Source organism: Triticum urartu, chromosome 5A, assembly GCF_056163025.1.
Source record: "Triticum urartu cultivar PI428250 chromosome 5A, HENAU_Tu73, whole genome shotgun sequence".
Lineage (NCBI taxonomy): Eukaryota > Viridiplantae > Streptophyta > Magnoliopsida > Poales > Poaceae > Triticum > Triticum urartu.
This window is the reverse complement of record NC_141877.1, coordinates 677,649,620-677,676,165: the sequence shown is the minus strand read 5'-3', so window position 1 is coordinate 677,676,165 and position 26,546 is coordinate 677,649,620. Positions and strand designations below refer to the sequence as shown.

General features: G+C 44.9%; 1 protein-coding gene across 1 annotated transcript in view; it reads right to left on the bottom strand.

The window, feature by feature from the left end:
• Positions 1-21,497, bottom strand: part of LOC125506519 (uncharacterized) — a 59,736-nt gene extending 38,239 nt beyond the window's left edge. The window contains exons 1-6 of the mRNA XM_087525156.1: positions 21,287-21,497; positions 20,759-20,837; positions 20,568-20,657; positions 15,340-16,034; positions 14,472-14,556; positions 14,293-14,355 (exon numbers count right to left, since the gene is read on the bottom strand). Coding sequence (XP_087381282.1) covers positions 14,293-14,355; positions 14,472-14,556; positions 15,340-16,034; positions 20,568-20,657; positions 20,759-20,837; positions 21,287-21,456 — 1,182 coding nt within the window. The 5' untranslated portion in view covers positions 21,457-21,497. The remainder of the gene's footprint in view (positions 1-14,292; positions 14,356-14,471; positions 14,557-15,339; positions 16,035-20,567; positions 20,658-20,758; positions 20,838-21,286) is intronic.
• Between the last annotated feature and the right edge of the window lie 5,049 nt (positions 21,498-26,546).

The following is a 26,546-nucleotide window of genomic DNA, read 5'->3' as shown; positions in this document are numbered from 1 at the left end:
GACGTGGGCTTCGTTGTGGTAGGCGTGGCTATAGTGCCGCCGCCCGGCGGGCGATCGCTGTAGCCTCACCGTGTCTTGTCTCCTTAATGGGGCGTCTCCTTCGAGGGAGGCGGCAAGCCGGCTGCGGGGAGCCGGCTCCGTCTTGGGCCAACTAGGGGAGGCATGGCCGCCTTCGGGTGTCTCTCTGCCCGAAGGGGCCCACCGCCCGGGGGCCGTACTGATAGCCTGCCGTGGATGACATCAGGGGCAATGTGGCAACAGTGTCGCGCCGGACGGGTCAAGGCCACCCGTACGGCGCACTGTGCCAGGCGTGCTCCGGGATTCGGGGGTGGCTGGCCTCACTGTGGCCACGCCCCGTCGCACCGCCGTTAGGTGGGTGCAAACTTTGAGGGTACGGTCTCGACCGTTTTGTGGGAGCCGGCTTCTTGGAGTCGGCCTCCTCAAGGCCGGCTTCTCGAAGTCGGCCCTCCCATGGCTTTCTTCATGAGGGCTAAAGTCGGACCGCCTTCCGAAAGCCGGCCTAGGTGGCAGCCAGCAAGGGGAAGGCGGCTCCATGTCTTGGATTCTTGAGAGCCGGACGGGCTCGTAATTTTTTCAGAAGGGCTAGGGGAGGCCGGCTAGGCTACCCATGGCTATTTACTCCGACAGCAGGTGCGCGTACGAGCGTGCGGTTGACGTTGGGAGGAGGTGTATGTAGCCGTTGTGCTCGAGTCCATGCTCAAGTTCGGCTACATCCTTCCGGCGTTGGTCGCTGGCGGCTGCCATGGCGGACGCGGATGCGGCGTGCGGTGAGCGTATGGTGCGGTCGGGCTCGTCGGGCGCGTCAGGTGCACGCGGGACTTGCGAGATGCACCGGTGTGGTCGGGCTCGTCGGGCGCGTCGGGTGCGCGCGGGACATGAGGCGCCGAGGGACGCCAGGCGTGTGTCGCCGGCAGAGAAGGAGCTCGGCGTGTGTCGCCGGAGTCGTGATGGAGCATGGTGCGACCGGCGTCGTTGCGCCAGGTCGGGTACGCGGGCTGGGTCAGGCTCGTGACTGAAAGTGCAACTATCCCTAGGTGGTTTTGGTAATTCATAACAACATATAGCTCATTGAGCTAATGCTATTCCAAGATGATTATTTCAGGAAAGCTCAATGATTGGCATGGCATGGATGTGAAAGTGGAACCCTCAAAATGCTAAGGACAAAGGATTGGCTCAAGCTCAAAAGCTCAAGACTCTTCATTTCATATTTTAGTGATCCAAGATCACATTGAGTCTTTAGGAAAAGCCAATACTATCAAGGAGGGATGAGGTGTTGCTTAATGAGCCTCTTGCTTCATGTGCTTAGTGATATGCTCCAAAACCCTCAACTACTTTCCCATATCCACATTTGACCTAAACCCTAAGCCAAACTCGGTCCTACCGATTCTTCCTATCCGGCGCCACCGAGTTTCACTTGTCATTAGCCACTGCCAAACCCTAGCAATTCGGTCCTACCGATAAGGATCTCGGTCTCACCGAGATGGGGTTGCAAACTCTCTGTTTCCCTTTCGTAACTTTTCGGTCTCACCGAAAGAGCAAATCGGTCCCACCGAGATTGCAATGTAAACTCAGTGTTTCCCCTTTGTAACTTTTCGGTCTCACCGAGTTTCACTCGGTCTCACCGAAAGAGCAAATCGGTCCCACCGAGTTTGCCTGACCAACTCTCTGGTTAGCTAATTACCAAATTCGGTCTCACAAAGTTTGTGTAATCGGTCTCACCGAGATTACGTTATGCCCAAGCCCTAACCATATCGGTCCTACCGAGTTGCATGTCAGTCCCACCGAAAATCTCTAACGGTCACTAGGTTTACATTTTCGGTCCGACCGAGTTTATTGATTCGGTCCCACCGAGATTGGAAAACTGTGTAACGGTTGGATTTTGTGTGGAGGCTATATATACCCCTCCACCTCCTTCTCATTCGATGAGAGAGCCATCAGAACACACACACCATTCCAACTCATATGTTCTGAGAGAGAACCACCTACTCATGTGTTGAGACCAAGACATTCCATTCCTATCATATGAATCTTGATCTCTAGCCTTCCCAAGTTGCTTTCCACTCAAATCTTCTTTCCACCAAATCCAAATCCTATGAGAGAGAGTTGAGTGTTGGGGAGACTATCATTTGAAGCACAAGAGCAAGGAGTTCATTACCTACACACCATTTGTTACTTCTTGGAGAGTGGTGTCTCCTAGATTGGCTAGGTGTCACTTGGGAGCCTCCGACAAGATTGTGGAGTTGAACCAAGGAGTTTGTAAGGGCAAGGAGATCGCCTACTTCGTGAAGATCTACCGCTAGTGAGGCAAGTCCTGTGTGGGCGATGGCCATGGTGGGATAGACAAGGTTGCTTCTTCGTGGACCCTTTGTGGGTGGTTGCTTCTTCGTGGACCCTTCGTGGGTGGAGCCCTGTGTGCACTCGCGCAACCATTACCCTTGGGTGGAGCCCTGTGTGGACTCGCGCAACCGTTACCCTTCGTGGGTTGAAGTCTCCATCAACGTGGATGTAGGATAGCACCACCTATCCGAACCACGGGAAAAACATCCGTGTCTCCAATTGCGTTTGAATTCTCCAAACCCTTCCCTTTACATTCTTGCAAGTTGCATGCTTTACTTTCCGTTGCCTATATACTCTTTGCATGCTTGCTTGAATTATGTGATGATTGCTTGACTTGTCCTAAATTAGCTAAAATCTGCCAAGAACTAAAATTGGGAAAAGGTTAAGTTTTTATTTGGTCAAGTAGTCTAATCACCCCCCTCTAGACATACTTTCGATCCTACAAGTGGTATCAGAGCTTTGGTCTCCATTTTCTTTGATCTCCATAGCTTTTGGTGGTCATAGCCTTGGTTTCACAACCTAGGAGAGTATGGCATCTAGCGAGGGAAATTATCACCGTAGAGGTCCTTACTTTGATGGTACTAATTTTGCTAGTTGGAAGCATAAAATGAAAATGCATATTCTTGGACATAACCCCGCCGTTTGGGCTATTGTGTGTGTTGGCTTGCAAGGTGACTTCTTTGATGGGAGAGAACCAAACCATGAAGCTACCGCGGATGAGTTGAAGATGTTGCAATACAATGCTCAGGCTTGTGATATTCTCTTCAACGGATTGTGCCCCGAAGAATTCAACAAAATCAGCCGTCTTGAGAATGCGAAGGAAATTTGGGACACTTTGATTGATATGCACGAAGGTAGCGACTCCGTCAAGGAATCCAAGTTGGATGTGCTTCAAAGCCAACTTGACAAGTTCAAGATGAAGGATGGTGAAGGTGTCGCTGAAATGTACTCTAGGCTTTCTCTCATCACAAATGAGATTGCCGGCTTAGGAAGTGAAGAGATGACCGATAAATTCATCATCAAGAAGATTCTAAGAGCCTTGGATGGAAAATATGATACCGTGTGCACATTGATCCAAATGATGCCCAATTACAAAGATCTCAAGCCAACGGAGATGATTGGAAGAATTGTTGCTCATGAGATGTCACTTAAGGATAAAGAGGAACTTCACAACAAATCAAGTGGTGCCTATAAAGCCTCATGTGAAGCCCCTACATCATCAAGTGAGAAACAAGACTTCAATGAAGAATTGAGCTTAATGGTGAAGAACTTCAACAAGTTCTACAAGAGTAGAAGCAAAGATAGAAGCTTCAAGTCAAGGTCCTACAATGACAAAAGATCTTCTAGTCGAGAGCGAAACTGCTACAATTGTGGAAGACCTGGACACTATTCCAATGAGTGTATGGCTCCCTACAAGAGAAGAGAAGATTCTCCAAAAAGAAGAAGCAAAGGATCACCACCAAGAGAGAGAAGGAGTAGAGATGATCGTTATGAACGAAGATACTCACGGAGAAGCAAGGATTCGGAAAGGAAGGAAAAATCATCAAGGAGCTACACAAGACGAAGACATCAAGCTCATGTTGGTGAATGGGTATCCGGCTCCGACTCCGACAGCCACTCCGACAGAAGTTATCACTCCGACTCCGAAGATACTCAAGATGAAGGTGTTGCCGGTCTAGCACTTGTGTCAACCAACTCCTACAACATATTTGACTCACCAAATGAAGGAATTGGAAGATGCTTCATGGCCAAAGGTCCTAAGGTAACACACCCCGAGTATGTTGATTTCAATAGTGATGAGGATGACTTGTTAGGTGATGATTTGCTTGTTGACAACTCTAGTGATGAATACTATGATGAAATGTCAATTAAACATGCTAATCAAGATAAAACGAATGACAATGATAAGGAGAAGATTGAGGCCCTAACTAAAGAACTAAACACTCTTAAGTTAGCTCATGAAACCATCTTCGAAGATCATCGAGAACTTTTAAGAGCTCATGAGAAATTACGCTTTGAAAAGCTCAATCTTGAGCAAGAGCATGAGTTCTTAAAAGCAATCAATGATGATCTCCGCAAGAAAAGTTCTTCTTACATTGCCAAGCGTTTACTCTTATCCACTTACATGCCTCAAGTCAAGTCTAGTAACAAGAACAAGAAAGATTCTTCCTCTAGTAGTAACAATGATCATGCTAAATCCAATATTGTTACTTCTAGTAGATCTCTTGATTCCACTAATGATTCTCTTAGCCAAGTTACACTTGAGCAAGAAAATAGCTTATTGAAGGGAATTATAGAGAAAGGAGTGTACAAAAGCCTTGCCGGGAGTAAGCAATTCGAGGAAATTGTGCGCAAGCAAGGAATGCACCGGAAGAATCAAGGTGTTGGTTTTGAACGAAAGTTCAATGCCAATGGAGTTGAGTGGGAAGAAGATCAATACCCCAAGACAAAGTTTGTTCCTCAACAAGAGAAGTATGATACTTCTTTCAAGGGGACACAAGCTCAAGATGATCTTCCACCACAAGACTACAAGCAAAAAGGCAAGGACAAGCTTCAAGAGGAAATTGATGCATTTGAAGAAGCTCCAAAGACCTTAGTCAAGTGGATTCCCAAGACTACTTCAAGTTCCACTTCATCAAGTACGACTACAACTCCAAGGATTCCCATCAAGATGGTGTGGATCCAAAAGAAGAAGAACTAGAGAGTTCTTGAGGGTGACTCTGCCAACATACTTCACTCTTATCATTTTGGCAAGAACAAGTGCAATCAACTTCCACATCTTGCACTAGTTCAAGGAGTCACAAACCCTCTTGTTGGTAAGACAAGGGACAAGGTAACCTAAAAGTTTTCATGGACATCATCTTTTGTGTGCATCACTCTATGTCTATGGATATCCTTGCTTGTTCCTTGTGGGACTAACCCATGTAGGTATTGAAAGTGCAATTCACTCAAATGGATAGCTCCAAGAGATCTACATCAACATTGAGCATCCACATCTTCAATATCTACATGAATTCATCATCAACAAAACCCAAGGCTAGTTCATCCCTCTTAGGGGGGATATCACATCTAGGGGGAGCTTTACTCTAAGACTTGAGCTAAAGAAACTCTAAAGATGTGAACAAAACAATGCTTTATGTAAAAGTGGTAACCCCACTTGAGCTTAAACGATGAGTATGACCTATGATCAAGTGTTCTCACTTGACTCCTAAGTCAATATACTCATATATAGATGACCTGGTCATCGCAAATTGCTTGATAGATGCTAGAATTGGTTGTGCATGCCTTGCCACATATTTCATTTGCCATCTTATTGTGTGAGCATGCTGGTTGCATATTTTACTCATTTGAGGACATCCACTTGTTGTTTTGATTGTTTGGTTTTATCTTCTTTTGCCAAGTGGATGGACAAGAATGCCTAAGAACCTCCTCTAGCTATCTATGCTTTTCTTGTCTCAAACTCTATTCATGTTGCATCACAAAATTTGATCAGGTCAGATTCGAACCACTCTGTGTGAGGAGCGCTCGGAGTCCCCGATTCGTCATAGACTTAAACTTCCAAAACCTCTTTATGATTCTCGGTCTGACCGATACTCCACTTTCGGTCCTACCGAGATCATTAAGTTGATCTAGGTTTTCGATCTCGGTGCAACCGATTTGAACCTTTCGGTCACACCAAATTTCAGTAACTGCGTGCAGTTATGAATCTCGGTGCCATCGAGTTGTTCCACTCGGTCACACCGACAGGGTCGGGCTATATATAGTCACGGGCAAAATTTTGGAAATTTCTCCGAACCCCTTCGCACGCGCGATAGCCTGCTCTGCCCTCGTGGTCTCTGGATCGTCTTCTCGCCGCCAGCAGCCTCCAGTCGCTGGTCTCCGTCGCCGTCAACGGGAATTCTGCCCCGCCGTTGCCGCCGTAGCAAGTCTCCGCCGAACTAGGGTATGGACTTGATCACAGTGCTATTCCCCGTCCAATTCCTAGCACATTGTGTTCTTCATGATTCTTGCCACGATTGAAACACTCCTATCCAGTCAAAACGCCCGTAGATTAGCTTTGATTCGAAAATTTTAGGGTTAGGTTTTCGCCGAAACCATCTCGGACCCACCGAGTTGAAAAACTCGGTCCCACCGATTTGGCTTATGCCATTGCACAAGTGAGACTCGGTCTAACCGAGAATTACTTACCGGTGTGACCGATTTTGGAACTCTGTGAAACCCTAGCAGTCTCGGTGCCACAGAACTATGACTCGGTCCTACTGAGTTCACTAGTTTAGGTTCCAAAACTGCTTCGTTATCACCGAGTTTGAAAATCGGTAGATCCGAGATGATTTCAGTGGGAAACTAAAACTAAGTTTTTGGATCATTCTTTTGCAAAAATCTCTGCATTTTGTGATGCTCATCTTTTCTATCTCATCTATAATCTGTTCACAGGGTCAGCAGTCAGTTTGCAGCATGTCTGATCAAAGTGATAGCCAAAACATGTCAGAGCAGCAGGTGCACATGAGTGAGGGCACTAGTCCCTCAAGTTCTTCTGATGAAGGCAGCAGGAGCACCCCTAGCAACTTGCCAAAGGCTGCCACGAGACAGAGGAAGAAGAGGACTTCAGATTCCGAAGATGAAGACTATGTAGCAGAGGAAGAGGCCACTTCCAAGAGAGTTGAGCCAGCTCAAGGCACTAAGCCAGGACTGAAAATCAAAAGGCCAGCAGGCAGGCAGCCAATGTCAAAGGCCAGAATATCAACTGAGAAGCCCATAGAGCCAGTTGCAGCTGAGGGCAAGAAAAGAAAGGAAAGGGTGAAGAAGACTGTGGCTAGAGTGCTTGGCAAAGCTTCCATCATGGAAGAGGAAGAAGAAGAAGAAGAAGAAGAAGAAGAGGTAGCTGCACCAGCGCCCAAGGCACCCAAGCTAATGGGAGATGCCATAAAATCAGGGGGAGCTGCTTCCAAGGCCAAGCCAGCTCCAAAGCCAAAGCCAAAGAGGAATACAAGAAGCATTCCTGCAGCTGAGAAGAACAAGGCCCCAGTGCCTGAGACTGTTGCAGAAGAAGAGGAAGAGAATGTCCTGAGAAAGCTAAAGCCCAAGATCCCAGACCACAACGATGCTCATCCTGTGGCTGAGGATATGAAGCTCAGGAGAGATTCAGGGCTGAGGAAGTGGAGAGAAGCAGACTCGTATGCGTCAAGGAGAAGGACAGCAGTTGACTACAGGTTTCACACCAAGGAGCAGCAGGATTTTTATGAGACAGTGGTGCTAGATAAGAAGCCTATTGTCTGTGATATGCGATGGGTTGATTGGCAATACATTAAGGACAATAAGGAGCACTATCCTGGAGTGCAAGACAGCTTCATAGCTTGTGGAGTAGCTGACTTTGTTGGGCAGAAGCTCACAAAGTGGAACGAGGAACTGATCATGCAATTCTACTCCACAGCTCACTTTTATCCAGATGGGAGGATCACATGGATGTCTGAGGGTACAAGGTACCAATCCACAGTTGCTGAGTGGGCACAGATCATTAATGCCCCAGAGGAGCAAGATGATGACTTGGATATCTATGCTAAGAAGAAGATGGACCACAACTCAATGTCAAATATGTACAAGGAGATCCCAAATGAAGCACTTGATACCTTCAAGTTTGGCTCAGTACATTACCTTCTGTCAGGGCTCCCGACTATCAATTGGATCTTGAGGCACACCTTATTGCCCAAGTCAGGTGATCACAAGATGATCAGAGGCCATGCTATCAACTTGCTACATGTGTTTGATGTGCCTCAGAAGTTCAAGGTGATGAGCCTCATAGTGGAAACAATCAAGAGGACTGCAGCAGATCAGAAGAGGAGTTGCGGATATGCCCCTCAAATTCAGGAGCTCATCAACTCCAAGATGGGCACGGGCATATATCTATTGGACAAGGAACACCTGCCCATCCGTCCAGATTTCGAGGACAATCAAGTTGTCATGACTGAGAACGAGCCATCATCTGCCCAAGCATACGCGAAGAAGGAGAAGGCAAGGAAGGAGAAAGCTGCCAAGATGCCAACTCGAGAGGAGGCATCTGAATACTTCTTGAAGACCAAACAAGAGCAGCTTGGTTACTTGATTGCATCCACGCTGAGGATTGAGCAAAGTCTAGCCACCCTCACTCAGAATCAGTAGAGCCTAGAGAGAATCATGGAACAGAAGTTCTATGACTTGGATGTCAAGGTAACGGAAGTTCAGTCTGCAGTGGAGCAGCTCCAGGAGGACATGCAGGAGAGGAGAGGCAGGACTACCACTCATGCCTTTGCCAGAGTGCCAAGAGGTCCGAGGTCGTCTGCCGTGCCAGTTGCTGATACAAGAGCCACCACCTCAGCACCAGCCACAGCCTTAGTTCCACCAGCTCCAGCATCTACTTCAGCTCCAACTCCAGCGTCTACTTCAACATCTACCGAAGCCTTCGTCCTTGGAGTGATCCGGACTCCACCACCACCAGAAGATCAAGCCTGAGCGTCGATCTAGCAGTATGCATTTTCTAGGAACTTTTTGGTAACTTGTTGCCAAAGGGGGAGAAGATGTATAGATCATAGGCTTCGAGAGAGAGAGAGAGAGTGTTGCTTTTCTCTCTTGCTTTATTTGGTGGTTTTTCAAACTTGTTTGCTTTTGAGTGCTTGAGATACTACGTCATTATTTGTGAGACATTGATGATCATGTGTTTGATCATAAGCTACACTTAATGCTTGCTTAATGCTATTATCATATCTATCTTGTGTGATCATTCACTATTCTTGGTGATGAGTGCATGTATTTCATTCTTATCATTTTAAGCGCTCCACCAAGATGTATGTGACATGGAAGAGTAACCCATGACTCTAACTCTTTGTGCATTTGCAGTCCAAAGCAAATTTTAAATATGCACAAATTTAGGGGGAGCTCTTACTTATCACATACTTCTCAAAGCGATGATATATTTCATGCTTATTATCATTTGTCGAAGCTTTGATCTATATGTTGTCATCAATTACCAAAAAGGGGGAGATTGAAAGTGCAACTATCCCTAGGTGGTTTTGGTAATTCATAACAACATATAGCTCATTGAGCTAATGCTATTCCAAGATGATTATTTCAGGAAAGCTCAATGATTGGCATGGCATGGATGTGAAAGTGGAACCCTCAAAATGCTAAGGACAAAGGATTGGCTCAAGCTCAAAAGCTCAAGACTCTTCATTTTATATTTTAGTGATCCAAGATCACATTGAGTCTTTAGGAAAAGCCAATACTATCAAGGAGGGATGAGGTGTTGCTTAATGAGCCTCTTGCTTCATGTGCTTAGTGATATGCTCCAAAACCCTCAACTACTTTCCCATATCCACATTTGACCTAAACCCTAAGCCAAACTCGGTCCTACCGATTCTTCCTATCCGGCGCCACCGAGTTTCACTTGTCATTAGCCACTGCCAAACCCTAGCAATTCGGTCCTACCGATAAGGATCTCGGTCTCACCGAGATGGGGTTGCAAACTCTCTGTTTCCCTTTCGTAACTTTTCGGTCTCACCGAAAGAGCGAATCGGTCCCACCGAGATTGCAATGTAAACTCAGTGTTTCCCCTTTGTAACTTTTCAGTCTCACCGAGTTTCACTCGGTCTCACCGAAAGAGTAAATCGGTCCCACCGAGTTTGCCTGACCAACTCTCTGGTTAGCTAATTACCAAATTCGGTCTCACCGAGTTTGTGTAATCGGTCTCACCGAGATTACGTGATGCCCAAACCCTAACCATATCGGTCCTACCGAGTTGCATGTCAGTCCCACCGAAAATCTCTAACGGTCACTAGGTTTACATTTTCGGTCCGACCGAGTTTATTGATTCGGTCCCACCGAGATTGGAAAACTGTGTAACGGTTGGATTTTGTGTGGAGGCTATATATACCCCTCCACCTCCTTCTCATTCGATGAGAGAGCCATCAGAACACACACACCATTCCAACTCATATGTTCTGAGAGAGAACCACCTACTCATGTGTTGAGACCAAGACATTCCATTCCTATCATATGAATCTTGATCTCTAGCCTTCCCAAGTTGCTTTCCACTCAAATCTTCTTTCCACCAAATCCAAATCCTATGAGAGAGAGTTGAGTGTTGGGGAGACTATCATTTGAAGCACAAGAGCAAGGAGTTCATTACCTACACACCATTTGTTACTTCTTGGAGAGTGGTGTCTCCTAGATTGGCTAGGTGTCACTTGGGAGCCTCCGACAAGATTGTGGAGTTGAACCAAGGAGTTTGTAAGGGCAAGGAGATCGCCTACTTCGTGAAGATCTACCGCTAGTGAGGCAAGTCCTGTGTGGGCGATGGCCATGGTGGGATAGACAAGGTTGCTTCTTCGTGGACCCTTTGTGGGTGGTTGCTTCTTCGTGGACCCTTCGTGGGTGGAGCCCTGTGTGCACTCGCGCAACCATTACCCTTGGGTGGAGCCCTGTGTGGACTCGCGCAACCGTTACCCTTCGTGGGTTGAAGTCTCCATCAACGTGGATGTAGGATAGCACCACCTATCCGAACCACGGGAAAAATATCCGTGTCTCCAATTGCGTTTGAATTCTCCAAACCCTTCCCTTTACATTCTTGCAAGTTGCATGCTTTACTTTCCGCTGCCTATATACTCTTTGCATGCTTGCTTGAATTATGTGATGATTGCTTGACTTGTCCTAAATTAGCTCAAATCTGCCAAGAACTAAAATTGGGAAAAGGTTAAGTTTTTATTTGGTCAAGTAGTCTAATCACCCCCCTCTAGACATACTTTCGATCCTATAGTGACGACGACAACGACAGGAGCTGCAACAACTCCGACGATGGCGAAGTCAAGATTAGGGGGAGAATGTTCGGAATGATCTTGACATGCAGGGTGGAGGCTGGTCGTTCGACCGCGTGAGTGGGCTGTCGGGACTTGCGTCGTGCCTTTGGTCAGTTGGTGCAACGTTGGTGTGCTGACCGAGAGCATCGGCTGGGCCATGCATGTGCGAGTTGCATGGATCAGTTAGTTGGCGTCCTTATGGAGGGATCCAAGGAGTTAGTTGTAGGTGGTTGGTACTGGCCGGGTCATCTGGTAGTGGTCGGCGTCCTTATGGAGAGAAGAAAGATTGCTTCAGAGGCCTATACCTGGATAGGAGTGCAGACAACATAGAGAAGTACAAGATGGCGAAGAAGGCCGCAAAGTGAGCTGTTGGTGAAGCAAGGGGTCGGGCATATGAGGCCCAATGGTTAGGCACGAAGGAAGGTGAAAGGGACATCTATAAGATGGCCAAGATCCGAGAGAGGAAGACGAGGGATATTGGCCAAGTCAAATGCATCAAGGACGGAGCAGGCCAACTCTTGGTGAAGGACGAGGAGATTAAGCATAGATGGCGGGAGTACTTCGACAAGCTGTTCAATGGGGAGAATGAGAGTTCTACCATTGAACTGGACGACTCCTTTGATGAGACCAGCATGCGTTTTGTGCGGCGAATCCAGGATTCTGAGGTGAAGGAGGCTTTAAAAAGGATGAAAGGAGGCAAGGCGATGGGCCCTGATTGTATCCCCATTGAGGTGTGGAAAGGTCTCGGGGACATAGCGATAGTATGGCTAACCAAGCTTTTCAACCTCATTTTTCGGGCAAACAAGATGCCAGAAGAATGGAGGAGGAGTATATTAGTACCAATCTTCAAGAACAAGGGGGATGTTCAGAGTTGTACTAATTACCATGGAATTAAGCTGATGAGCCATACAATGAAGCTATGGGAGAGAGTCATTGAGCACCGCTTAAGAAGAATGACAAGCGTGACCAAAAATCAGTTTGGTTTCATGCCTGGGAGGTCAACCATGGAAGCCATTTTCTTAGTACGACAACTTATGGAGAGATATAGGGAGCAAAAGAAGGACTTGAATATGGTGTTCATTGACTTGGAGAAGGCCTATGATAAGATACCGCGGAATGTCATGTGGTGGGCCATGGAGAAACACAAAGTCCCAGCAAAGTACATTACCCTCATCAAGGACATGTACGATAATGTTGTGACAAGTGTTCGAACAAGTGATGTCGACATCGATGACTTCCCGATTAAGATAGGACTGCATCAGGGGTCAGCTTTGAGCCCTTATCTTTTTGCATTCGTGATGGGATATACAAGGAGATATCCCATGGTGTATGCTCTTTGCGGATGATGTGGTGCTAGTTGACGATAGTCGGATGGGGGTAAATAGGAAATTAGAGTTATGGAGAGAAACCTTGGAATCGAAAGGGTTTAGGCTTAGTAGAACTAAAACCGAGTACATGATGTGCGGTTTCAGTACTACTAGGTGTGAGGAGGAGGAAGTTAGCCTTGATGGCCAGGTGGTACCTCGGAAGGACACCTTTCAGTATTTGGGGTCAATGTTGCAGGAGGATAGAGGTATTGATGAAGATGTGAACCATCGAATCAAAGCCGGATGGATGAAGTGGCGCCAAGCTTCTGGCATTCTCTGTGACAAGAGAGTGCCACAAAAGCTAAAAGGCAAGTTCTACAGGACGGTGGTTCGACCCGCAATGTTGTATGGCGCGGAGTGTTGGCCGACTAAAAGGCGACATGTCCAACAGTTAGGTATGGCGGAGATGCGTATGTTGAGATGGATGTGTGGCCACACGAGGAAGGATCGAGTCCGGAATGATGATATACGAGATAGAGTTGGGGTAGCACCAATTGAGGAGAAGCTTGTCCAACATCGTCTGAGATGGTTTGGGCATATTCAGCGCAGGCCTCCAGAAGCTCTAGTGCATAGCGAACGGCTAAAGCGTGCGAAGAATGTCAAGAGAGGGCGGGGTAGACCGAATTTGACATGGGAGGAGTCCGTTAAGAGAGACATGAAGGATTGGAGTATCACCAAAGAGCTAGCTATGGACAGGGGTGCGTGGAAGCTTGCTATCCATGTGCCAGAGCCATGAGTTGGTTGCGAGATCTTATGGGTTTCACCTGTAGCCTACCCCAACTTGTTTGGGACTAAAGGCTTTATTGTTGTTGTTGTTGTTGTTGTTGTTGTTGTTGTTGTTGTTGTTGTATTGTTCTTCTTCTTCCACCTCCGTTTGAGTGAGAGGAGAGGTAGCTAGAGGGTTGCGGTTCCAACAGACGCCGCCATGGCTTCGCCGACAACTCCTTAGGTGGCGGCGGCTAGGGCCCCTCATGTCGCTATATGCGGCCGATGATGGGGAGAACGGAATGTTTTTCTTATCTTCCATTTCTCCGTTAGTGCAATGTGTATTGACAAAAACAACTTTACCCACAGAGAGAGAGAGGGTGAGGGGTCAGGGCGAAGTCTTGCTCGGGGGCACATAGGTGATCGGGTCCATCACAAAAAGAATTTTTTTTGCAAAAAAGGGTCTACATCATGGCGCTGTCACAAAGATTTGTGAAAGAGAAATTGAGCGGGCAACTAGATAATGGTGGAGATCGACTACGCTGATGGCGGGGAAGAATGCCCCAATTTGGATAATAGTATGTTGGGAACATAATGCTAGCTGGGTCATCTTCCTCGTGACTGGATGTGAGTAATCCTCTAAAGTAATGGCCTAAATGCAATAGCACTGGCAAAAAGCAACGACATTTTCATAAATAGCTGAAATGCGAAGGCATAGTGAAAATCTCACAGGAGATTAGTATCATTGACATAATTTTCTCATTATTATTAATGTCTAGTGTAAAAATTATGTTTACAAATATAACTTTTGTTGTTAAGATATCCGGTATTGAAAAAACAATCTGATCACTTTACAAACTAAAAGCTATCGTGGATCGAACATACAGGTTGAGCACATTTATAATGCTGAATACATGTTATAACTAACAGGTCATATGATAGAGACAACTATTGTTTCTACTATAAGAGATGCCAAATGAAGCAATGGTCCACAATGCAACACCCTATGAGAGTACAACAGAAAAAAGAATCAGAACCTGACAATATGGTGCATGGAGGTCGATTGGCATCTCTTTAAATCCTTCCCCGCATTGAGGGCACTAATTAGGAAGGCAAATATTCGTGCATAAGATTAGAAATTTTATGTGCACAAATCATTATGATTCGTGAACATCAGTTAATATAAGGCACTTTTGTTTTGAATAATGCATGTTACCTTTACACTCTCATTCCCACAAAGCTGGTACTTGACCCACCTTATGAGGCACGACCAGCCATAGACATGTCCGCAAGGAATGCAACTGCATATGGGAGATAGATATGATCTAGAGCAGCCGCATTTATGCGTACATGTATAAAATCTAGAACCAGGAAAAATAGAAGAAAAACTGGCTGATCTTATCATCAAGACACCAAATACAACAAGCACCTTGAAAGGTCCAACTAAGCTCTACCAGCGGCAGCTTGCCGTCCTACACTAAGTGATCGCCTGCTGCCACCTCCTCGGAACCTCAACCCAAACCTTGCGAAACAACATACACTGAGATCACCTAACTCATTTATGTCACGTGTATAATGAATTCATGGTCTGCAACAATTCAAATAGAGGAAAGAGATTAAGCCAAATTGCAACTATGCCCTATAGTAGTTGTCTAGTTTTTTTACGTCATAGTAGTTGTCTAGTTGATGGTGAGAAAGAAACATTCTTACTAATACAATGGCTACAGATAACCTATCATAAAATTAAATCTTAACTATTACTCAAAACACGAGTGGTGTTCTTTTCGATGAAAAAACGTATCTAAAAAATAATGGAATGTAAAAGCTGGCGCATTATAAAAAAATCGAAGTACATCCACTAGTAGGAGTAGTTACTGTGATGATCCACAAGTGATGGCTACTGCGTATAGTGTGATGTTCTGATTTCCATCCCAAGTTGGGAAGATATAATAAAAGTAGGATATCACTGAAGTTATTTGCACATGGATTTGAGCACAAGATCATGGTCTCATGGAAGACTAGGGTCTGTTCAGTAGTACATACCCAAAGAAAAATAAACCGATAGTTGAAAACATCTTCCTCACCAGAAGTGATGCTCTCCAGTGGAGGTCCAAGGTTCCATACAGATAGAGCAGGTTGGCCATGCTGCTGGGTTGGTCTCGACGCGTTCACCACCTTCAGCTGCAGCCTCCATATTCGTACTCGGCAACATCCCATTTGCTTCTTTGTTGGAGGCATTGAAATTATAGTTTCCAGAGTAGCCACTATCACCAAAGTGTTTGTTGTCCACTTCCTCAACCTCTCGTCTGTATGAGTCATCGGTCACCTCACCCGAAACCAATGTGGTATGGTTCACGTCGTTGCCTCTGCCACTCTGTTCATCGACTTCCACAGCATGGTTATATGGTCTCTCTCTGACCACTATTTCGATATCTGCAAGCTCCACATCGTCCAAACTCGGTGTTGGCGCCGACGGGAACAAGCACGATACACGAATCATCAGGTGAGGGAAATTCTGCTCCAGGAACTCTATCACATCCTTCGGCGCCATATTTTTTTGTTCGGCCATCTTCTTCAATCGCTCCTTCATTAACATCAAGTTAGCCTTAGCCGTTGTCACTTTCTCATTCACTGTTCCCTCTATCTGAGCCACCCGTTCTGTAAACAGTTGCTTCATGTCATCACATGTAGAATCACTTGATGGTTCCTCAGCAACATTATACTCTGAATGTTCCCTAAATACTGCAGCAAATATAGGCTGGTAGAATGCTTGAATTTCCTGCAGTGGCAAGTCAATTGAGCAAAAGATGAATTTGTGAGATATAATCAATATTGAAACTAAAGGAGCCTCCTAACAATGATAGTAGCTGTCATCAAAAATCTTGATTCATGTGGAAAATGTTACAGTTGATTATATGTTTAGAGCACTGTTCTTCAGGATCTGGTTACCAAATCAAACATAAGAAGTAATTTACTTTTTCAAATGCAATATCAAATTAATAGTGAATAGATCCAAATGCCTTATATTGATAATGTATTCGGAGAATTCATATATGGGGCAAAGAAAGATATTATAGTTTCCCACTAGGCTTAGCTGCGAATACTTGCATCAGCTCTAACAAATTTATTTGTATAACTATGCCCACATGCAACAAGTGAAATCCACCCTTACTTAGAGGGGACTGTATATATAGTTGTATTGATTAATTTTTTATTTTAAATGAAATCCACCACTACTCCACCAACATGATTTTGTACCAAAGAGAAACTAAACGATGTTTAGGTCGAAAGTTTTCATATATAATCCGAACTCAAAGTGAGAGAGCAAGGACTGTGTGAGAAACGCAATGCAGCCCCGATTCTTCTTCATCACAGATTAGTTTTCTTCTTCGAATCAAGTTAGATACATGTTACCTATCCGCGGCAAAAAAAAAAAAAAAAAGATACACGTTACCTATATATTCCTGCTGTAAGCCGTACGGGGTGAGTGCAAACTATTTTTAATTTCCATGCTTAAGACTGCTATCATGCATCCTTGTTTTTTCGCAAAGGATATTGACGGAAAAAATTGGTGCCTCATGTTGATCTACATTTGTTTGTTCACTTCTGCTTCGGTAGACCCCCTTAAACACATGGACGGCTTAGATTAACCGATACCCCTTCATTAGTAAGGGCATGATGGTCGTACTTGTAAAAATGACCCGCCCACACACGCACTACGTATATGTGTTTTTAGGTCCATGGTGTGAGGCGTTTTTTTTTCATCCGCCGTGGGTGATGCGATTTGTTCTTTTACGTGAGTGCCGACCCAGATTTGTATTCGAGAAAGTCAAAAAAAAAAGAGGCGCCTGCAGAGTCGAACCAGCTACCACTTGCTCAGGGGCGCGCATTAGCAAATGTGAGCTAGCCACTACTGCCGACATGCACGTAACAACAAATTCTACATGTTTCTTTCTTTTTTTTTATCGTGGGGCAGCTATGATTTATTTTTTATTTATGTCTGCACCGCGCCGTGATATTTGTATTGCGAGCACGTGTGACGGTTCAAGGCAACCAGACGACAATCACGGCTGCATCCTTGGCCCGCGGATGCCTCCCCTGTTGCGCCACTTCTGCTGCCGCATATGCCGCCTCGCCCGCCCCGTCATTAAGTCGTCGCGTCATGTCGCCTGGCCCCACATTCACACTGATGTGACGCCTTCCAATCTCCTCCCGCCACAAACCCCGTCTACAAAAAGCCGGGCCTGGCCAACCGTCGAACGTCGCCCTCTCCTCCTCCTCCTCCTCCTCCTCCTCAGTCCCTCGTCATCCTTATCTTCTCCATGGTGAGCTTCGGATCCGATAGCAGCGGCAGTGATCTTGGCCGTCGACTCTCTCGTGGTCGTACGCAGAGTTGAGCCACTTCAGGTTGCTCGCTTCATCGTCGGCGTGGCTGCCGAAGGATTGGCACATCACCACCGACGGATACGCGACATTTGGGCCTGGCGCAACACCGGACCAGCTCCACTCGCACACAAAAATGAACAAATTTCGACACCGAGCACGTTGCAACACGCCCGGCCTCTGTTTTATGGGTTTTTCACCGAGAAAACCATAAAAAATGCATAGAATATCGAAAATGAATGAAACTTAGCATGCATGTTGGTCATTGTGTGGAAACAATTTGGGTACGTATGGTGAAGATGAGAAAAAACGTGCTTCGAGACTTGTCCTACCGGCAGACCCCAATGGTCCCGGTTGAACATGGTGTATTTGTTTTCATACACGAAATGGCACCAAATTTTGCCAGCATTTGGGGGCATGCCCATGGCAGCCCGCCACGCAAAAAATGAACGAATTCGAACACCGAACGCACGTTGCATCATGACCGCCCTATGTTTTAGGGATTTTTCACCAAGAAAACCATAGAAAATGCATAGAATGCTATAAATTAATGAAACTTGGCATGAATGCTGGCCATTGCGTGGAAAATAATTAGGCACGTTTGGTGGAGGCAAAAAAATATGCTTCGAGAATTGCCATACCAGCAGACCCGAACAGTCCCGATTGAACATGGTATATTTGTTGTCATGCACGAAATGACACCAAATTTTGCCAGCATGTGGGCATGCCCTTGGCAGTCCCCCACGCAAAATTTGAACGAATTCTGACACCGACTGCATGTTGCGTCACGTTCGCCTGTGTTTTAGGGTTTTTTCACCGGGAAAACCGTAGAAAATGCATGAATTATCGGAAACCAACGAAACTTGGAATGCATGATTGCCATTATGTTTCGGCTGTGTGAAAAAAAGATTGGGTCTGTTTGGTGGAGGTGAAAAAACAGTGCTTCGAGACTTGCCATACGGGATACCTAAAAGGTCCAAGTTGTACATGGTGTGATTGGTGCCATGCATAAAACGACATAAAATTTTGCCAGCGGGTGGGCATGCCTATGGTAACCCCCCATAAAAAAATTGAACTAATTCGGACACCGAACGCATGTTGCGTCATGTCCGACCTATATTTTAAGATTTTTTCACTGGGAAACCCTGGAAAATGCATGAAATGACGAAAACCAACGAAGCTTGGCATGTGTGTTTTCCATGTGTGGAAAAATATTAGGTATGCTTGGTGGAGGTAAAAAAAGTGCTTCAGAACTTGCCCTACCCGGCAGACCTGAACCGTCTTGATTGAACATGATGTATTTGTTGTTATGTACAAAATGACACCAAATTTTGCCAGCATGTTGCATTTAATTTTTTTTCCTGAAGACGGACATGGCGACTCATGCGACGAGAACCTGTACGCCATGCGTACACATAACACGGAATGAATCATCCATCCATCTTATGCATGCGGACTGAAACATGCTCACCTTCTACATTTAATATATTTTGTTTGTGTTAACTGTATGTGTTTAACGTCACGCGCGCCGACTCATTTTGTTAATAGGAGGGCGAGAACGTGTTTTACAAAGAAATAAATAATAATAATACCGAAGAATAAAATGGCCAAACAAAACAAAAAACGACCGAGAAGATGAACAACAAGAATAATAAAAGGAGTAACTAGGCACAACAACTTAGCGTTCCTAGTTGGTTATAGCTTGTGGAATTAAACTAAGAGGTTGAAAGTTCAAATCCTGTTTCATGTGCCTATTTTTTGAAGGTTAAAATAATGAATTTGCGCAAAACGGAGGGGATGTGCGCTGGTATGTATATGTACAGCTTGTATACGAAGCTGGCTATACATTATGATCAAATAACTATACTGCCCTTATACGGTTTGTGAAGGGGGTCTACCGAAGCAAGGCTCTTGTTTGTTTCCTTGCCGGTTTTAATAAGAAAGTAGACTAAGCAGAGTGATGTTAGGGCATCTACAATGCCGGCGCTTGGGCCAGGCACTAGGTTTTAATTCCTGGCCGTTATGGCCCAATCCCCTTCGATCGGAGGGATCTTGCTAGTATCGATGCCGGGACTACTGCCGGACACTTCGTTCTTTTTTCTTTCCCCCGAGCTTGTTTAACGAGGGTTGTCCTTTTTTTACAAGAAGACGATTGCATTAGCGCTCACCCAGGCACCCGTATGTTGAGGAGATGGACTCCTACACCCACGCCACTTGATTAATTAAATTTTTTATTGCCTAAGCGTCCATATAAGCGCTCTTGCATTGTAAATGCCCTTAGCAAAACCGATAGTTTCTACTGTTAGAGACGCACAAGATAGTGATGCAAAATATGAATTAAGATAGTTTACATTGCTCCACCTTACCACACTAAAGGTAAGGCAATATTTAAATATGAGCACTTGATTGATAGACCCAGTCAACATAAAATATTAAGAAAATTATGTATCCAGTAGTAAGTTGTACATAAAATGGCAGAGTATTAATCGGAATGTCCTTCCATACCGAGTAGGTGATGATACCATTAAAAATTGGTCGGGACTCAGGCCTAAATCAAGGAATTTAATGCCCAACTTCTGAACTTTGTCCAAACTGATACAAATTTTATTGCGTTATGATATTTAATCCTCGATAATTAACAAAAAAATATCAAATATCTTTTAAAGTTCATACACATTGTTTCAATTTATTTATTTTTGAAACGGATTAAACTACAAATTAAGTCGGATATTGAATAAACTATCAAATTCGACAATTGATCTATCTTAGCCTCAGCAACATCAATAGATATGTACAATGGATCTTCCTAAAAAGAAGCTTAATACACGATCACCCATTTAGATTTGAATTTCATATGTAAAGTGTGTCGCTATAAAAATAAACTCGGAACATCTCTATGGAGATGTAAAATGGATGAAAGAAACTGGACTTCCGGACTGCAGCAACCCTCCAACATGTTTTCTGGTGCGTAGAGGTTGATAATAAGCTTCTCCACAAATCCTTTGCCACACTGAGGGCACTGATTAGAAAGAACAACATTGATGCATAAGTTGAGCAATTCGATGTAGGTATCCTCAACTGAATCTGTTCACTGAGTATGCGCAGAATCACTCATGGTACCTTGGCACTCTCCTCGCCAGAACGACACAACAACTTCTCCAGACATGATCTGCCATACACATGGCCACAGGGAATGCAACTGCATGCATGTAGTAGATACAAAGTAGATGATCAGTGATCCCTAATTCTCACTAGTCGCATAGTTCCTACTTGAAGCCACGAACGTACATGGTGTATGCATCTGACATGGAAAAATGGGAACTAATATGCCTAAACATATAAAAGAGGTAAAACAGCAGAATCAGAGCAATGTTCCCCACAAGAATAATAACAGATTCAAGCTTCTTCAGTATCCAATTAGCAGCGGTGTATGTATGCCCCCCAAACCCAACACAGACACGATACTGCGCTACTAGCCCCCATTCCATTACAGAGACGATAGACACTGTGCTAATACTAATATGCAATAACCCCAAATCCCAATCGCAAAGGAGACCCACATGGCTGCCCGCGAGGCCGCGCGACGGAGAAGACAAAAATTAGCAACGAGAATGCACTGGGGCCGTGGGGGTGGTGGCCCTCGCTCACCAGATCCGATGCGGGCCGTCGCTGCTCCAAGGCACCATGCAGCCGGGGCAGATCGTCGCCTGGACCACACCGCTGGACGAATCGGCACCTCCGACGTCTCCCGCTGCACCTGTAGTGTCCGCGGCGTGAGGACGCCGCGCGTCCACGTCGGCAGCCTCCCCGGACGACATTGGATGGAGCCGGAATACGAGCCACCGAGGATTATCTGGGATTTCGAATTCGGGGGGGGGGGGGGGGGGGGGGGGGGGGGGGATGAATAGGACAGGCGTCGTCTTTTGACTCCTGAGAGAAAGCACTAGTCAACTCCTTCCTTCCTCACTAAGTTTTCGGCCAGACTTGGGTAGGTGGGTATTTAATTCACTACAGTACTACTATTCCCTCTGTATCACAAAATATAAGGATATTTTATATCTTTTGCAACCATTGACATGTAGCTAGACGCGTCCAATAACATATGTTTTTAAGAAAAAGATAGTTTTATTGCATCAAGCATCGCCAATAGATGATTTAAATTTACAAATAATCACTTTTTATATCACCAAGACCTAAAAACGAAGCTCCAAACAAATGATGTAGCTGTAAAAAAATAAGATACATAACCTACCGCAAAAGTTGTAAAATACAACACTTGAAGATGCAAATATACATGACCCGCGCCGCCTGATGTAAAATATACAAAACCCGTTCGCCGGAACTCCGGCGGCCGAATGGCTCTAGAGCTCATGGCCGCCTTACGTGGTAGCGCTTCCTGCGCACCACCGGAGCTAACAATGGTAGTTGCGCGGCCACCACAACCCCATCGAGGAGGCGGTTCTTCGGTCGTTCCCACAAGCGGAGTCCTCCGGCAGCCACTACCCATCCAGAAGTCGTTGAAGCAGCGCGGCCACCACAACCCCATCGAGGAGGCGGTTCTTCGGTCGTTCCCACAAGCGGAGTCCTCCGGCAGCCACTACCCATCCAGAAGTCGTTGAAGCAGCCGTCGCCCACCGCAGACGGCATATGTGACTCAAGATGGCAATGGGGACCCGAAACTCGCGCCCCTGCGGGTTTTTACCCTGTTAGGGGACAGGGATGGGCGACTTTCTATCCCCGCGGGGCTGCTCGTGGGTACATTATAAAACTCGACATGTTTCGCGGGTTTAAACCCGTTTGAGTACTACCCGAAACCGAAACCCGACAATACCCGTGAAAACACGTTGTTTAGCATGCACTGATCCATCTTGACTCAAGTTGGCTCAAAGCCACAGCGCCCGAGCGGCCTAGTCCCACAGCATTGAGTCCCTGGAGTACAAACCAATCCCTCAGTCGGTCGCTGCATTGTCGCACGCTCTTCAGGCCTCTCTCTTTCGCACATCACAACACCTTAACCTAAACCTAGGTCCCCCAGTCATCACCTGCTACTGTAATATCCTCCCGCATTTCTTTTAAATGTGTTGTTTTCATTGACTGCTTGTGGGGACGGGTTCCTCATGGGTTTAGAAAACCCGATGGGTATAGGGGACGGGCAAAAATTTAACCCCACCCACGTTGATGGGGATAGGGCAGGTTTGCGATTTTCTCGTGGGGATGGGTTTGGGCAGGCAAAACCTGGTGGGTTTCATCCCCGTTGCCATCTTGATACATGACTACCATGAAGGCTCTCCGACCAGCCGTCGGCCGGTTTCTTCCACTTTGCACACAACGTGTTCGACAAAATTCTCGCGAAGTAAAAATTCGTGTGAACTAGGTTTTTTTTTATCGGGCATGAAGATGTAGTTCGGTGGTGATTTCTGTATTGTGGATGAGCTCGTGGCAATCTTCTTTCATGGACGATTCCTCATCAGATGAGGAATTCGATTTGACCAAAGAAGAGGACATTGCTATGCTAGTGGCCATGCAAAAATGCACAAGAGGAAGAAGCCAAAGCACTACGGTTTTGTGTTTAGCCGCGAGTTCATCCGAAGAGAACAGGCTGAGGTGCACGAGAGGTGGATGCGCAGCTATTTTGGTACACCACTCATTTTTCCATAAAGGTACTTTCGTTGTCCGTTCAGGATGTCCAAGGATTTGTTCATCCATATTTGCAATTCCGTCAAGCAACATGATCCAGCCTTTCAGCATTGTGCCGATTTGCTTGGACATAGCACTAAGCAGAAGGTCACTGCAGCTTTGCGCATGATGTTCTATGGTGTTCCGGCAATATACATTGATGACAATTTGGCAATGTCATAGAGCACTTCTATCTTTTATGCCAAATAATTTGCAAAGACTATGATAGAAGTGTATGGTCAAGAGTACTTGAGAGCACTCAATGCTCAGGACACTCAGAGACTTTTGGAGATGAACAAAGCTCGTGGGTTTTCAGGTACGCTTGGGTCTATCTATTGCATGCATTGAAAGTGGAAGAGTTGTCCTAAAGCATGTTACAGACAGTTTGAAGGACGCTCGAAAGATGCCACCATCATTCTTGAGGTTGTTGGCGATCAAGAGAAATGGATTTGGCATTCATATTTTGGGATACGTGGATCTTGCAACAACATCAATGTGCTCGACCGGTCACCTCTTTTTTCCGAGTTAGCCAATGAAGAAGCTCCACCATTGACCTTCGAAGAAAATGTCTGCACCTACAACTATGCATACGACCTTGCGGATGGGATCTATCCGAAGTGGAGTACTTTTGTCAAGCCAATCCAAAGCCCCCAAGGTACGAAAGAACTCTATGTTCACAATGCTCAAGAGGCAGCTAGGCCAAGATGTTGAGAGCGCATTTGAGATTTTGCAATCCTAATTTGCTATCGTGCGAGGACCGTCTAGATTTTGGGGTCAGAAAAACCTTTAGTACATCATGATTGTTCGCGTGATCATGCACAACATGGTCATTGAGACTGGGCGTGGGCAATATTTGAATTATACCTTCTATGATCTCATGGGGGTACGCGTTAGCCTGATTAGAAAAGATGATTGAATCAAACGTTTCATGAAGGTATACCATGAAATTAGAGACGTCGCTACTCACAATGATTATCAGAAAGATTAGACGTAGAAGTACTGGAAATGGCATGGTGAACGAACCTCCTAGTTTCATTCTTTGTTTGTTATATTGCGCAAGAACTTTGTTGTATTTGTGTTGCATTTGATGTTCTCGATTTAATGATCTATGTAATTATTTGATATTGTGGACACATGAATTTTATGTTTTATTTTGAGATGTTCTACATTTCAAATTGTGCGGCTGTGGCACTACTGCCGCACGGCGGTTAGCCATTTTTACATCATCTGTTGGAGCAATACTTTTACATCATCAATAATATATCATCTCTTACGATCCTATGTGATGATAGAGGCGATATCATTTATAACGCATGTAGGGAGCTCCATACATGTGATAGTGCTTTGGAGGCGGAACTAGCAGCTTGCAGAGGAGGGCTAGACCTGGCCTTGCATGGGGCAAGTCTGCCTATTATGGTTGAGATCGATAGTGTGGAAGCAGTGTTGATGCTCAGTGCACACTCGACAGAGTAATGTTAGTCATGAGTTGGCCGTATATGGCCGTAGTACATTTCGAACCGCAGTATGGCTTACTTTCGGGTTGGAATTTGTTGTAAACTTGGCTCTGGTTGAGAAACCTCCTTGAGTAATGAAAATCTCATTTCCCTCTACAAAATAAAAATAAAAATTAAATATCATCTGTTGGAGTTTGGTGTTTTTCGATGATGTAAAAGGTACTTTTTGGTAATATAAATTATACATCTAGTATTTTTACATCTCCAAATATACATCATTTATCGGAGATGCTCTAATAGGATTAGGATTACAATCTAATGGCAAAAAGTCCTCAATACACAAGGAGGCCCCTAATGCAATCACACAGCAGTAGCTATTTCTGTACGACTATTACTAGCCGATTGATATGCTATCCTATTTTGATCTCCACTAAACACCTAACGAACAAACTCCCTATCCTTCATAGATGCTTTAATCTCAACAACTAGGTATTCGCACACCGAGGAAAGGCTATTACTCGACAACGTCTGTTAACTTGAGCAGCGTTGAAAAAGCAAACATTTTTTTAGAACTTGTTTTGCTTCGTTTTTGGCCGACCAAAAATCCTAACTATTTATGAACTAAGTGGTGCATAAATGGATGGTTTAACTAGTTCATCCGGGTCCAAATCTTAAACTTGATATGGGTGCTCAATTTTTCTGAATTGATTTCGGCATTTTGATTTTATTCTTTTGGCCGTGCTCAGCGCAGATTGGCCGATCCAAACCGAGATCGGTGCACGAGTAAGAATAAATGTAAATGTGTCTACAAAATTTGGTGTATGAATGAAGTATCAGATTTTTCTGAAAAAAAATAGAGCAGTGTCCAAAAGAAACAACCGTCAAGATAGCTAAGGTTTGGGCGAGACAAAGGCGTGACTGGAGATTTATTCGGTGCTCTTGCCCCCGACTTCCATGATTCCATTTCTCTGCTCAGATGTGAGGGCACCTCATATATATTATAATTTGTGGTCTTCGTTGGTGTTTCTATAGTGGTGTTTCTAGGAATATATTTTCTCTCTCTACAATGGTGATGCCACTGAGCCAGAGAGGTTTGTGGCCTCATGGATCTATTTATTCAAATATGATAAATTTATATTGCTGTGTCGTATTTCTTTTGTTGCTTCGATTCGTTATGGAATTGACCTTATTCTACGCATCAAAACAACTTTGATTCTCTTTTTCCAGTCAAGTTTTTAATGGTTTATTTGAATTTTTCATATTGTAGCAGTCACTCTAATTTTCGAGAAGCCTTTACATTTCCCTGGGCCGAGCGCAACTCTCCTCTGTCATGGTTCTGGACGTCGTCGCATTAAGAACACAGTTAGACGGGCCAGACCTAGCCCATGAGGGAGAACATTCACCTCACCTGCTCTTTGAGTAAAAAGAACTCACCTGCTCTAGTGCAGGTACGCACACTTTTTTCTAAGTTGTTTTTTATTTTTTAATTATTTTTAGAAATTTTAGAAATAAATAATTTAGAAATCATTTTACTAAAAATGTCTAATACACATCTAGAAATTTGCTTAATCGGCTTAAGAAAACTGACTGTGCATTTTAAATAAAATGGTTACGAAACGTGATTTAAAAATGTTCAAACATTTATTGAAAAATATTTAACGTGTTTATTTAATAATAATTCAGTGTGTTGGTGTTTATCGCTTGGATGGCTTTATATTTAAAAGCGGGGCCAAGGCCTATTTTGAGAATTAGAATAGTGAGAGTATGGCCACAAAAAT